Source organism: Rhinatrema bivittatum, chromosome 2, assembly GCF_901001135.1.
Source record: "Rhinatrema bivittatum chromosome 2, aRhiBiv1.1, whole genome shotgun sequence".
NCBI lineage: Eukaryota > Metazoa > Chordata > Amphibia > Gymnophiona > Rhinatrematidae > Rhinatrema > Rhinatrema bivittatum.
This window is the reverse complement of record NC_042616.1, coordinates 664,616,210-664,630,679: the sequence shown is the minus strand read 5'-3', so window position 1 is coordinate 664,630,679 and position 14,470 is coordinate 664,616,210. Positions and strand designations below refer to the sequence as shown.

General features: G+C 39.3%; 1 protein-coding gene across 1 annotated transcript in view; it reads left to right on the top strand.

Annotated features, from left to right (window-relative positions):
• The window catches only part of NCOA2 (nuclear receptor coactivator 2), a 649,459-nt gene that overhangs the window by 367,592 nt on the left and 267,397 nt on the right, over window positions 1-14,470 (top strand). Inside the window, 1 exon segment of the mRNA XM_029591446.1 lies at window positions 8,838-8,938. Coding sequence (XP_029447306.1) covers window positions 8,838-8,938 — 101 coding nt within the window.

Below are 14,470 nucleotides of genomic sequence, written 5' to 3'. Positions count from 1 at the left end.
TCCGCAGAAGAGGGATTAGAGCTTCTGAATTCCTTGACTTCTGGGGATTGAAAGTCACTACAGACCCCCAAGCCCAATAACAGGAGTTTGGAAGGGTATTGCATGGCATATTTCCCTCTGAAATGAGTGTGTGAGCAATTGCTCATACATTTCAGGGCATCGCTCACAGCTTTTACATGCTTGCTCACATAACTTTTTCTTTGTGCTATATACAGAAATGCAGTTCTAATACTGGCACTTAGAAATTGTTGGTTTTAAAAAAATTGTAGTTCTCACAAAAAACAATTTGTGCACATCTTGGAGGGAGCATAATGCATGACAGACTGAATGCCCCAATCTCGTAGCTTATGCTTCATTGCAATAAATCCTTGTTGATGATTCTGTACTTCTGCAGAGACATCAGAAAAAAAATAAATACCTTGGTCATCTGAAACTAAATATCCTTTATCTTTCTAGCCACTTCGAATATCCTTTGCTTATCTGCAAAATTGTGCAGTCGGGCAGTAATTGCATGTAGGCTTGTCTTTGGTCCAGGCGAGGGGACCAAAGATCAATGAGCTATGTCTACTTTGATTTTATAGTTGCACAGGAGAAGGTACAGAGAAGGGTGACAAAAATGATAAAGGGATGGAACAACTCCCCTATGAGGAAAAGATAAAGAGGTTAGGGCTGCTCAGCTTTTAGAAAAGGAGTAGATATAGAGGTCTATAAAATCATGAGGACTTGAACGGGTAATTGTGAATCTATTTACTCTTTCAGATATTAAAGGCCTAGGGGGCACTCCATGAAGTTAGCAAACAGCACATTTAAACAAATCAGAAAATTCTTTTTTACTTAATGCACAATTAAACTCTGGAATTCATTGGTGGAGGATGTGGTTATGGCAGTTAGTGTAGCTGGGTTTAAAAAGGGGGATGGATAAGTTCCTGGAGGAGAACTTAAACTGCTGTTAATCAAGTTGACTTGGGGAATAGCTACTGATATTACTTGCATTGGTATCATGGGATCTATTTAATATTTGGGTACTTGCCAGGTACTTGAAACCTGGATTGGCCACTATTGGAAACAGGATGCTGGACTTGACGGACCCTCAGTCTGACCCAGCATGGCAACTTCTTATGTTCTTATGTCCGCCTTAACATCCATGTCTAGTAATGCTGGTCATTTTGTCATGAAGGTCGCAGTGTCTTTGCCCTCTACTGCCTCAGGGAGACCAACTATTCTTAAATTATTGCAGTGGCTTCTATTTTCAAGGTCCTCTGACTTCTCTTCTAGCGCCTTAACTGTTTTTTCCAGTTTTTTAATTTTCTGTCTGTAGTATAAGCATATTTGAAATTGGTTACTCTGCTGTTGATACTAATCAGGTATTCCTCTTTCTCGCATACCGATGCTACTAAGTTCGCCACCTTTTCCCACCAATGTTACTAGCCATTTTTTTCAGAAAAGGAATCAAAATATGTTTTAAAGGTATTGCCTGAAGCTGTTAGTACCTGAGTCTGAATACTCGTCATCGTCTAAAGCTGAAGCCTCAAGTGCTGTCCAATGCAGCTTTTCTTTCAGATTTTTCATATTAAACTTGCTTATTGCCCACATATTAGGTATTGAATGCTTTTGTGAGTCTTTGCCACTCATTTTTGCTTTTGAAAGAGCTCACCAATGATTTAAGAATTTTTTTTTTCCTTTTTAATAGAAATTGAGCTGGAGCTCAGGTGCTACTCTCAGTGCATCATGTGGTACAGCAGTTGGGAAATGCTAAATTAAAGTAAAAGGACCCCTGGAAGCAGACACCAGTCAAAACGCTAACTATATTGGGTTATTATTTAGTGGTAATACTTTCCACATACTTCTGATGGCCATGGATTCTTATTAATGACTGAACTTCTATTTTGATTTGTGAAGTATACATCATATACATTTTTGCAATCTAGCACTTGGATTATTTAGCACTTTGTAGTAAAGAAGATTTTTTTTCAAAAAAAGGCTGGGATCAATGATTATAACCTTGGGGTCATGATGGATGGGTTAGGTTTTTTCTTGTATAATCCTTACAAAATATATTTTTTTTTGCCTTAGTACATCCTGTAATGTGAAGGTAAAGCTGCTTTTTTTTTTAAATTACATTATTAATCAACCACAGAAAGAAAAAGCAGGAAAGTGTCACTGATGTGGGTGCTCATAGGCCCTTAGTCACAGTTAAACACTTTTTGACATGTCGCACAAGAAGTCATTCCTGAGATCCTAAGTTATTAATTTTTCATAAGCAGCCTTTACAATTGCTAGCAAGTATAGCATTGTAACATATTTGTGTTACAGTGTAGTAGTTTATATTGACAGCCGCTCTGAGCTAGTTAATGATGCTAATCTACAAGTTTCTAGAATGTTTTGAACTAATATGAGGTTATGGTCCATCTAAGATTGTAAAAACATATCTGGAGCAAGGACAAGGCCAATAGACATTCCATCTAAGATTCTAGAAAATATTCGAGGAACAAACACAAGGTTGCTAATGCTGGCAAATTCCAAGAAAACATTTAACATAACATGCCATTCTGGGTCAGACCGAGGGTCCATCAAGCTCAGCATGCTGTTTCCAATCCAGACCATAAGAACCTGGCAAGTACCCCAAAACGGTCTATTCCATGTTACTGTTGCTAGTAATAGCAGTGGCTATTTCTAAGTCAACTTAATTAATAGCACGTAATGTACTTCTCCTCCAAGAACTTATCCAATCCTTTTTTAAACACAGCTATACTAACTGTACTAACTACATCCTCTGGCAACAAATTCCAGAATTTAATAGTGTGTTGAGTGAAAAAGAACTTTCTCCGATTAGTTTTAAATGTGCCGCATGCTAACATAATAGAATGCCCCCTAGTCTTTCTATTATCTTAAAGAGTAAATAACCAATTTACATTTACCCGTTCTAGACCTCTCATGATTTTAACCACCTCTATCATATCCCCCCTCAGCCATCTCTTCCTCAAGCTGAAAAGTCCTAACCTCTTTCCTCATAGGGGAGCTGTTCCATTCCCTTTCTCATTTTGGTCACCCTTCTCTGTACCTTCTCCATCGCAACTATATTTTTTTGACATATGGCGACCAGAATTGTACACAGTATTCAAGGTGCGGTCTCACTATGGAGCGATACAGAGGCATAACATTTTCTGTTTTATTCACTATTCCCTTTCTAATAATTCCCAACATTGTTTGCTTTTTAGACTGCTGCAGCACACTGAACCGACTATTTCAATGTGTTATCCACTATGACGACTAGATCTCTTTCTTGGGTGGTAGCTCCTACTATGGAATCTAACATTGTGTAACTATAGCATGGGTTATTTTTCCCTGTATGCATCACCTTGCACTTATCCACATTAAATTTCATCTGCCATTTGGATGCCCAATTTTCCAGTTTCACAAGGTGGTCTTGTGATTTAACTACTCTGAATAATTTTGTATCATCTGCAAATATGATTAATTCACGCGTCTTATTTCTTTCCAGATCATTTATAAATATATTGAAAAGTGCGGGTCCCAATATAGATCCCTGAGGTACTCCACTGCCCACTCCCTTCCACTGAGAAAATTATCCATTTAATCCTACTCTGTTTCCTATCTTTTAGCCAGTTTGTAATCCACCAAAGGACATCGCCACCTATCCCATGACTTTTTACTTTTCCTAGAAGCCTCTCATGAGGAACTTTGTCAAAAGCCTTCTGAAAATTCAAATACACTACATCTACCAGTTCACCTTTATCTACATGTTTATTAACCCCTTCAAAAAAAGTGAAACAGATTTGTGAGGCAAGACTTTATGAGGCTGACTTTGTTCCATTAAACTTTGTTCCATTAAACCATGTCTTTCTATATGTTCTGTGATTTTGATATTTAGAACACTTTCCACTGTTTTTCCTGGCACTAAAGTCAGGCTAACTGGTCTGTAGTTTCCCAGATCGCCCCTGGAACCCTTTTTAAATATTGGGGTTACATTAGCCACCCTCCAGTCTTAAGGTACAGTGGATGATTTTAATAATAGGTTACAAATTTTTACCAATAGGTCTGAAATTTCATTTTTGAGTTCCTTCAGAACCCTGGGGTGTATACCATCCGATCCAGGTGATTTACTACTCTTCAGTTTGTCAATCAGGCCTACCACATCTTCTAGGATCACTGTGATTTGGTTCAGTACATCTGAATCATTAGCCATGAAAACCTTCTCTGGTATGGGTATCTCCCCAACATCCTCTTCAGTAAACACTGAAGCAAAGAAATCATTTAATCTTTCTGTGCCCCTTTAACCCCTCGATCATCTAATGGTCTGACTCCCTCACAGGCTTTCTGCTTCGGATATATTTTAAAACATTTTTACTGTGAGTTTTGCCTCTATGGCCAACTTCTTTTCAAATTCTCTCTTAGCCTGTCTTATCAATGTCTTACATTTAACTTGACAACATACATAGGGAACCCTATGAGTTCATTTTTATAGCATTGACATTCACAATTTACTGTAATCTTATAACAATTTTGTCATCAATATTACCATTTATCAGCAGTGCTTACATTTAACTTGCCAACGCTTATTCTTATCCTATTTTCTTCTGTTGTATCCTTCTTCCAATTTTTGAATGAAGATCTTTTGGCTAAAATAGCTTCTTTCACCTCATCTTTTAACCATTCCGGTAATCGTTTTGCCTTCCTTCCACCTTTCTTAACATGGAGAATGAAAGCAAATTACCAAACAGCCATTCAGATTATTTGTTTACAATAGCCAGTCATAGAAATGTTGGCAATTATGTAACCTAGTTTAGGGGTTGGAAGTATACAATTGAAATTCTATATAATGGTGGGGGATCAACTTGGAGGGGGTGTGGCACTTTATGTCCGGGAGGGTATGGAGTCCAACAGGATAAAGATAAAGGATAACGATCATACAAGAGATTAAATGCTCAGTAGAATCTATATGGGTAGAAATCCCATGTGTGTTGGGTAAGAGTATAGTCATAGGGAGTATACTACCGTCCACCTGGACAAAATGGTCAGACAGATGATGAAATGCTAAGAGAAATCAGGGAAGCAAATCAATTTGGCAGTGCAATAATAATGGGAGATTTCAATTACCCCAATATTGACTGGGTAAATGTAACATCAGGACTTGCTAGAGACATAAAGTTCCTGGATGTAATAAATGATTGCTTCATGGAGCAATTGGTTCAAGAACCAACAAGAGAGGGAGCTATTTTAGATTTAATTCTTAGTGGATCGCAAGATTTGGTGAGAGAAGTAAATGTGGTGGGGCAACTTGGCAACAGTGATCATAACATGATCAAATTTAAACTAATAACTGGAAGGGGGCAATAAGTAAATCTGCAGCTCTAACACTAAATTTTAAAAAGGGAAATGTTGATAAAATGAGGAAAATAGTTAGAAAAAGGTGCAGCTGCAAAGGTTAAGTGTTCAACTGGCATGGACATTGTTTAAAAATACAATCCTAGAGGCGCAGTCCATATGTATTCTGCACATTAAGAAAGGTGGAAGGAAGGCAAAACGATTACCATCATGGTTAAAAGGTGAGGTGAAAGAGGCTATTTTAGCGAAAAAAAATTCCTTCAAAAATTGGAAGAAGGATCCATCTGAAGAAAATAGGATAAAACATAAGCATTGTCAAGGTAAGTGTAAAACATTGATAAGACAGGGAAGAGAGAATTTGAAATGAAGTTGGCCATAGAGGCAAAAACTCAGAATAAAAACTTTTTAAAATATATCCAAAGCAAGAAACCTGTGAGGGAGTTGGTTGGTCCATTAGATGACAGAGGGGTTAAAGGGGCTCTTAGGGAAGATAAGGCCATTGCAGAAAGACTAAATGAATTATTTGCCTCCGTGTTTACAAATGAGGATGTTGGGGAGATACCAGTTCCGGAGATGGTTTTTCAGGGGTGATGAGTCAGACGAACTGAACGAAATCACTGTGAACCTAGAAGATGTAGTAGGCCAGATTGACAAACTAAAGAATAGCAAATCACCTGGACCAGATGGTATGCATCCTAGGGTTCTGAAGGAACTCAAAAATGAAATTTCTGATCTATTAGTTAAAATTTGTAACCTATCATTAAAATCATCCAGTTTTTCAATTGATTCCCATTAAAAATAGTTATAAAAAAAAAATCATCCATTGTACCTGAAGACTGGAGGGTGGCCAATGTAACCCCAATATTTAAAAAAGCATCCAGGGGCGATACGGGTAACTGTAGACATGATTTAATGGGACACATTCAACATGGATTTACCCAAGGGAAGTCTTGCCTAACAAATCTGCTTCATTTTTTTTGAAGGGGTTAATAAACATGTGGATAAATGTGAACTGGTAGATGTAGTGTATTTGGATTTTCAGACGGCATTTGACAAAGTCCCTCTTGAGAGGCTTCTACGAAAACTAAAAAGTCATGGGACAGGAGGCGATGTCCTTTCGTGGATTACAAACTGGTTAAAAGACAGGAAACAGAGAGTAGGATTAAATGGTCAATTTTCTCAGTGGAAAAGGGTAAACAGTGGAGTGCCTCAGGGATCTGTACTTGGACCAGTGCTTTTCAATATATATATAAATGATCTGGAAAGGAATACGACGAGTGAGGTTATCAAAATTGCGGATGATACAAAATTATTCAGAGTAGTTAAATCACAAGCAGACTGTGATACATTACAGGAGGACCTTGCAAGACTGGAAGATTGGGCATCCAAATGGCAGATGAAATTTAATGTGGACAAGTGCAAGGTGTTACATATAGGGAAAAATAACCCTTGCTGTAGTTACACGATGTTAGGTTCCATATTAGGAGCTACCACCCAGGAAAAAGATCTAGGCATCATAGTGGACAATACTTTAAAATCGTCGGCTCAGTGTGCTGCAGCAGTCAAAAAAGCAAATAGAATGTTAAGAATTATTAAGAAGGGAATGGTTAATAGAACGGAAAATGTCATCATGCCTCTATATCGCTCCATGGTGAGACCGCACCTTGAATACTGTCTACAGTTCTGGTCGCCGCATTTCAAAAAAGATATAGTTGCGATGGAGAAGGTACAGAGAAGGACAACCAAAATGATAAAGGGGGTGGAACAGCTCCCCTATGAGGAAAGGCTGAAGAGGTTAGGGCTGTTTAGCTTGGAGAAGAGACGGCTGAGGGGGGATATGATAGAGGTCTTTAAGATCATGAGAGGTCTCGAACGAGTAGATGTGACTCGGTTATTTACACTTTCGAATAATAGAAGGACTAGGGGGCATTCCATGAAGTTAGCAAGTAACACATTTAAGACTAACTGGAGAAAATTCTTTTTCACTCAACGCACAATAAAGCTCTGGAATTTGTTGCCAGAGGATGTGGTTAGTGCAGTTAGTGTAGCTGGGTTCAAAAAAGGTTTGGATAAGTTCTTGGAGGAGAAGTCCATTAATGGCTATTAATCAATTTTACTTAGGGAATACCCACTGCTATTAATTGGATCAGTAGCATGGGATCTTCTTAGTATTTGGGTAATTGCCAGGTTCTTGTGGCCTGGTTTTGGCCTCTGTTGGAAACAGGATGCTGGGCTTGATGGACCCTTGGTCTGACCCAGCATGGCAATTTCTTATGTTCTTATCAGTAGTATATTTGAGAGGGAGTTTATGCTAGTGTCTTGCATGGCACTCTGCCTCACCATAAGGTACCTTATTTTTTTAGGTCTAAGGTTTATATTATTTTATAGCATTTTACAGCTAGTGGCTTTTAAGCATTCTTATTTTCATTGAACCACCACAGCACCCACATCAAGGCTATGAAAACAGTGTCTCAAGGGTTCATCAAACTTGTTGCATAAATATCCATGATTATGTGTATGGTTAATAAAGAATAACATTTGATTATAGGATATCATACAAAAATCTTATATTTGTGTTTGGGTAATTCTAATCTGTTTTGGTGACTGATATAAAATCTTTGTACGAAACCCTGTTCCATGTTGTGTTCTTTATGCATCCATCATGTGTTGTTTTTTTGTGCTATTAGTTTGGTGCACCCATGAAACATTTTTCTTATTACATTATAATACATCTTTATTTAATTTTATAGACCTAAGAAACCCTGCTACCATGTAAAGTATTTACTTGAGAAACGAAAAGACACTGATAGTCTGTCTAGGACCTTCAACAAATAAAGCTGCTATTGTGGTACCTTTCCAATTCCCACTAGGCAGTAAAGGGGAAGTTCATTGATGTTTTGGTGGTGGTATACCTCCTGCTGTGCTTTATATTGACCAGATTTGATAGTCAGACCCACACAAGGACCGTCAACAAGTGTATCTGCTGCTCCGGTCAACAAGTATAGCTGCTGCTTTGCAACTTTTACTGATGAGTAGATAGGGAGTTTGTTGGTTGTGTGATCCTTGGTCCTACTTATGTCCAATTCTGTGAATATTCCACCTTATGAGAAATTACATTAGCCCTTTGGTATATTCCTTGGAACATCGATGGGCAGTATTTGAATTGTCATAATCAGGATAATGCGTTATTTGGAACTGAGAACAACTCATTGTATTAGTATTATTTTAAAGGTCTCCACTGAAGCAGGCATTTTCCACCAAAACATAGCCATTAGGACTTCATTTTTTCTTTTAAACTGGTTCTTTTATCTTGCTAATTTTTTGTGATCATTATTTTGTTCTTTGTGCTTTCTGATTTATTTATTGTATTTATCACTGAATGGTTATTTGATTCTTTATTTTGTAATGTTTTCTAGTACCTCAGTTTTTATGTTCTGAGTTCCACCACTTTCCTTTTTTTCTTCTTAATTCTTCTTGGTTTTATTTTGTAGAAAAAGCTGCATCAGCCAGTGAAGAAGTGCAAAAAGCTGATGTATCATCAACAGGCCAGAGTGTCATTGACAAGGATGCACTTGGACCAATGATGCTGGAGGTAAAGGCCACTGTAGGAGAATTGTTATCATTAAGTTAATACTTGTCATGTAGAATAGCCACTGGTGGTGTCACCAGGTGAACAAGGACCTTGAGAATCAAATAGCCTGTTTTATGGTATGTCACATTTACTTACAGTTTAGTTAACAAATATATCCAAGCAAACCTCAGATCATCACAGTCCTCACTGAGCTTTGCTCACTGTATGGCTGGATTTACTTACTAGACTAGACCCACACAAAAGTTGGCAAAAATGGCTTGATGAAACAATTAAAATGTCAGTACTTTTCTCAGTACAGTAGGGAGTAGGCCAGTACTTGAGAGCAGACAGGAAATGTGCCCTCCCTGTTGCTTGAGGGCTGTGCAAAAAGCACAAAATGTTGAGAATAGTTCTACTTAGTTCTTTGCAGGGTTGTCCTGCTGTCTGGAGTTTTAATACATTGGAGTAAGTGATGTTTTTAACCTTTCCATTATGCTGCTTTCACTATTCATGCTGTGCTTTGTTAAATGTAGTAACTCTTTTATATTTTCTCTGGAGACCAGCAAGATCACCAGTCAGATAAATAGATCAGTGATCATGCATGGTGCAGAGTGGAATGAACTTTACAGAGTTTTCCCAATTAAAAACAAAGCCTTTATTTATTTATTTTATTTATTTAAATTTATTTAAATTTATTTATTTCTTATACACAGGCCTTCCGTGGGACCACAGCTCTGGAATTGCTCTGTTTTTTTGTTTTTTTTAATTCTGCCCAATAAGATATCTTCTTAGTCAGCTCCATAGTTTTTGCAGCATTCAAACTATTTTTTTCTAGCCTTTGGCCAAGAATTAAATTATTTTTACCCTCAAGGTTCCATATTCCCTTTCTCCCACCCTTTTCAATATTTACCTCCTCCCCCTTTGTAATCTGTTAACAAGTCTCAATCTCATCCATTATATCTATGCTGACGATGTTCAGATTCTGCTTCCCATTACAGAATCCATCACTAAAGCTCTCTCACTTTGGAAAACTTGCCTTCAATCTATAAACAATCTCCTCAATAATCTAAATTTGGTCCTCAACTCCGCTAAGACTGAATTTCTATTTATCTCTTCCAACCCAGACATCCATCCTCCACAAACCCATCACAATCTCCATCTCACCCACACTCAAGTAAGAGATCTGGGAGTAATTCTAGACAACCGCCTTAATCTAAAGGCTATGATCAATTCGACTACCAAAGATTGTTTCCACAGGCTACAGGTGTTGAGAAGACTCAAACCTCTCCTATATCTCCACGACTTTAGAACTGTTCTGCAATCCCTAATTTTTTCAAAAATAGATTATTGCAGCGCTCTTCTTACTGGCCTACCCAGCTCAACCACCAAACCTCTTCAAATGATACAGAATGCTGCTGCCAGAATCTTAACCAGTACCAACCGAAGAGATCATATTACCCCCACTCTCCGAAACCTTCACTGGTTTCCAGTCTACCACAGAGTCCTTCACAAATCTCTCACCCTGATACACAAGTCCATCCATAACTATTTTCATCTTGACCTTGAATTTCCCCTCAAACTCCATACATCCAACAGACCGATTAGAGAAATCCACAAAGGAGAGTTACAATCCCCTCCAACCAAAACCATTCGCCTAGTTTCGACCAGGGTCCGAGCCTTTTCTCTAGCAGGTCCAAACATTTGGAATAGCCTTCCCACAGAACTCAGGTTGGAACCATGCCTACCAACTTTTAAAAAAAAACTTAAGACTTGGCTGTTCCGACTAGCCTTCTCGGATCCTTCAGACACACAATAATCTACCATCCTACTCACGAGCCATGGAACCATGCCTCTCCGTGAGATGCCTCTTATCCAATACCTCCGCAATTAAACTATCTTGCTCGAACTGAGCTCATTATGACTTTTGTGTTTTAAGTTACGGCCCTGCTCGGGCCTTTTTTTACTCTATTTACTTCCAAGCTGTAAAGCCTCCAAGTTTATAGTCCTTGTTCAATGTAACTTTCTTGCTCTCTTTCTGATTATAACTTATTGTTCTGTTTTTTGGTTACAAGTTTCTATCCCTCGTTCGATGTAAACCGATCTGATATGGTATTCAACCATGAAGCTCGGTATAGAAAAATGTGAAATAAATAAATAAATATTATGACTGTCAACTGTTCATTAGGGTTAATTATCTTCTTTGTATCTGCTGAATCAAGTCTTCCTCATCCTTTTTTTTTTTTTTTTTAAAGCCATTGTGTTTACAAAGTAGAAGAAAAGAGCAAATGGCTAATGGGTAGATCATAAGCCTTTGACTATCAGTGACCTTATTTAGGCAGACAAATCATAGAATAGATTGAGATTAAATTTCTTTGCTTCAGTGTCTACTGAAGAGGATGTTGGGGAGATACCATTCCAGAGAAGGTTTTCATGGGTAATGATTCAGATGGACTGAACCAAATCATGGTAGGCCTGATTGACAAACTGATGAGTAGGAAATCACTTGGACTGGATGGTATATACCCCAGGGTTCTGAAGGAACTAAAAAATGAAATTTCAGATCTATTAATTAAAATTTGTAACCTATTATTAAAATCATCCATTGTACCTGAAGACTTGGGAGGGTGGCTAATGTAACCCCAATATTTAAAAAGGGCACATGGGTGACATCATCCAATGGAAGCCTTCATAGAACTTTGATCTCAAAGATTCTAGAGCTTACAGCATTCTCTCTGAGCATGTTCAGCTCTAGCCTTCTCTATGACTCTCAGGCAGAGTCCTTCAGTCTTTTTTTCCGTGAAACCGTGTGGCCTCGCATTCAGCTTTGTTTTCCTCACAGCGAAGGCTGTGACAGTTCCTTCAGGTGCTGCGGGTGCGCTGGGAGGTCTTGGCCGAGAATACAATCCTATTCACTCCATTTTGGGGTGAATTCCAAGGTACCTTCCTTTTTCAGAAGAGGATAGGACCCTTATGAGCTTTCTCTCTCAATGGCTTACACTCTGGATGCCCTTTTAGGGAGGAACCTCCTGGATGCATTACCTCTTTGGTACATAGCTTTGACCGGGGCAATGCTACAGCTTTTGATTCGCATGTCTCAGTTGAGCAACATGGGCTAGCTGGGTCACTTTTGCTGGTTTCTCCTGCACCTGGTTGCCATGTTGGCCCTAGTGTGCACCTAGGCGGCCACCAGTGAATCTTCCGGTCACCATGAAGACTTCATAGGTCGCAAATTATGCTCTGTTCTCATCCGGATAGTGGAAAGGTTTCAGGAATCGAACTACTCCGGTTGAACAGTGCATTCTACCCCTGTCTTAGAGGTGAGAGGTCTAACTTTTGGCTTTCGAAAAATACCTTCGATACGTTACCTCCCACTGATATAAATGGAAGGCACCATCTTCTTTTTTTAGGACAGCCCATAATGCTTCTTCCCTACCCCTTGTCCCTTGCTTTTTAGTTGCTTGTATATTTTTTTGACATAAAGAGCTACTTGTCTCCCTTTTTTATCCTCTGTCCTTCCCTAAGAATGGCATGATTGGCATGACTGTTTCCCAGTCAGGAGTCTCTGTGAACCATCTCTGTAACAGCAACAATATCCAAGCCCGCCTCCACCGTTAGGGCCTGCAGGTCTGGGATTTTATTGCCCAGACTACGAGCATTTGTGGTCATAGCTTTCTAACTTTTCTCTCTTGTTTTGTTGCTCTTCCTAGTCATATTTTCAGTTTTTTTGAGCTGATTGATTTTATTTTCCTTCTTGTATCGCTTGGGGATGACATGCCAATTTTATTGGTCACCGGCTGTCACCCACAGTCTTTAGTTTAAATGACTGATAATGTATGATCTGAATTTCTCACTTAGCATCCTCTTTCATGCCAAGGAAAAATGTAGACCATCTTTACCATATAATCTTCTATTGCTCTATACATGCCCTCAATCACAATGTATCCAAAACCACTTTCTTTACACCCTTTTTTGAGCCAGAAATTGAAGTTATCTAATTGGCAGAGTCTTTCCTTCACCTTTCCATGAACATGTAATACTAAGGAAAATGACTGCAATAGCATTTAAATATTAAAAGGGAGATTATGATAAAAAGAGGAAATTTGTTAGAAACTGAAAGGAACAATTTATTGTTCTTTGAAGTTTTTTTTTCCCAAAACCGCATTCATCATTAACACACCAAGTTCTACATACACTAGACTGTAGAAGAACTTTACTTTTCTATTTGAATAGAATAAAGTCCTTCAGGAAAACTTCAATATTACTTTTATTATTTAAAAGCTGCAGACAAGGATTTCAAGATTTTAAGCACACTATCAAACTGGCTCTTACAATGCATCTGTCATTGTTTGTCTCCCGTTGTGGGGGGAGGCAATTCTCTCAGTAAATATTATACGGCACTGAGTGTGAATAACTACAGCAACAAAACCACACATACTATCAGCATCTATTCAGGATATCTATAAGGCTGCCTCTGAGATGAAGCAGTGATTCCCTGACACAAATCTGAACTGACTCCAGCCATTCATAAAACATTTTATCTTTATTTGCCACTTTAACACATACATATTATAGACTGCCTTTACCTTCAGGACAGTGTACTACAGTTACTTACAGTTAGTATTGCTTCCCTCAGTACTCATACAGCTTCATTACAGCTGAGTGTTTGGACAGCAATATTGAAACAGGAACTGTCTTCCTCGTGGAGACCTGGGCCTGGTATGATTTTCCCCACCTGGGTCCCAGCTCTTGTTCCTCCCCTGATAGGCTACGTCCATCGAGCTGTCTTTCACTAGAGGAATTAAAGGGGACCAGGCACCTAGCCTGGTCCTGCACCTGTTTAAAGGGGAAAATAGTGGCACTGTCTCACATACCTCTCCTCAGATTGGATCTGTTGGTCTGAGTTTCTTCACTCCCCCTGGATCCCATACAGGGGAATGCCTCATCTCCCCAGCCCCTCTTATCTGGCCACCCACCAGTTAGACTTGGGGTTGGGTTGCCCTGTCTCCCAGGGTAATCGTAGACCATGCTACCACTCAATGTACCACCTGCATCCCCAGTCCTTTAATCAAGTGTCTTTGCTGGCTGCAGGCTGAAAGTCCTCCCAGCAGAACTTCTTGGACTGGCTGTGGTGCCTCCATCGTGATTCCTCTGGTATCCCCTCAATGCTCTCTGCCCACTTGCCTGCTCTGGTCGCTGGCTCCTCTGCAGGCTCACTTGCTGGGGTCTCTGCAGCACCACACATTTGGTCCTTCATCTCCTCTCTCGCTGGCCTTTTCATGTCCTCTCTGAGCTTTTCACAAGAGCTGTTTCTGGACCCAGTAGTGTTTGGGCACCCTACAAGGGTCTTCATCAGGACCTCCTGTAGCACAGACTTCCAACTTCTCAATACTGCCCTTTCCTGGGCAGTTTGTGTCACCCTTCCCAGGGCTCTCTGTGACCTCTCTCTCTCAGTTCTTCACAGCCCCCTTCTATAAGTGTCTCACGAGTGCAGTCTCTGGACTCCCAATAGTGTTTGGGTACACTACAGGGTCTTCCTCAGAACCACCTGCAGCA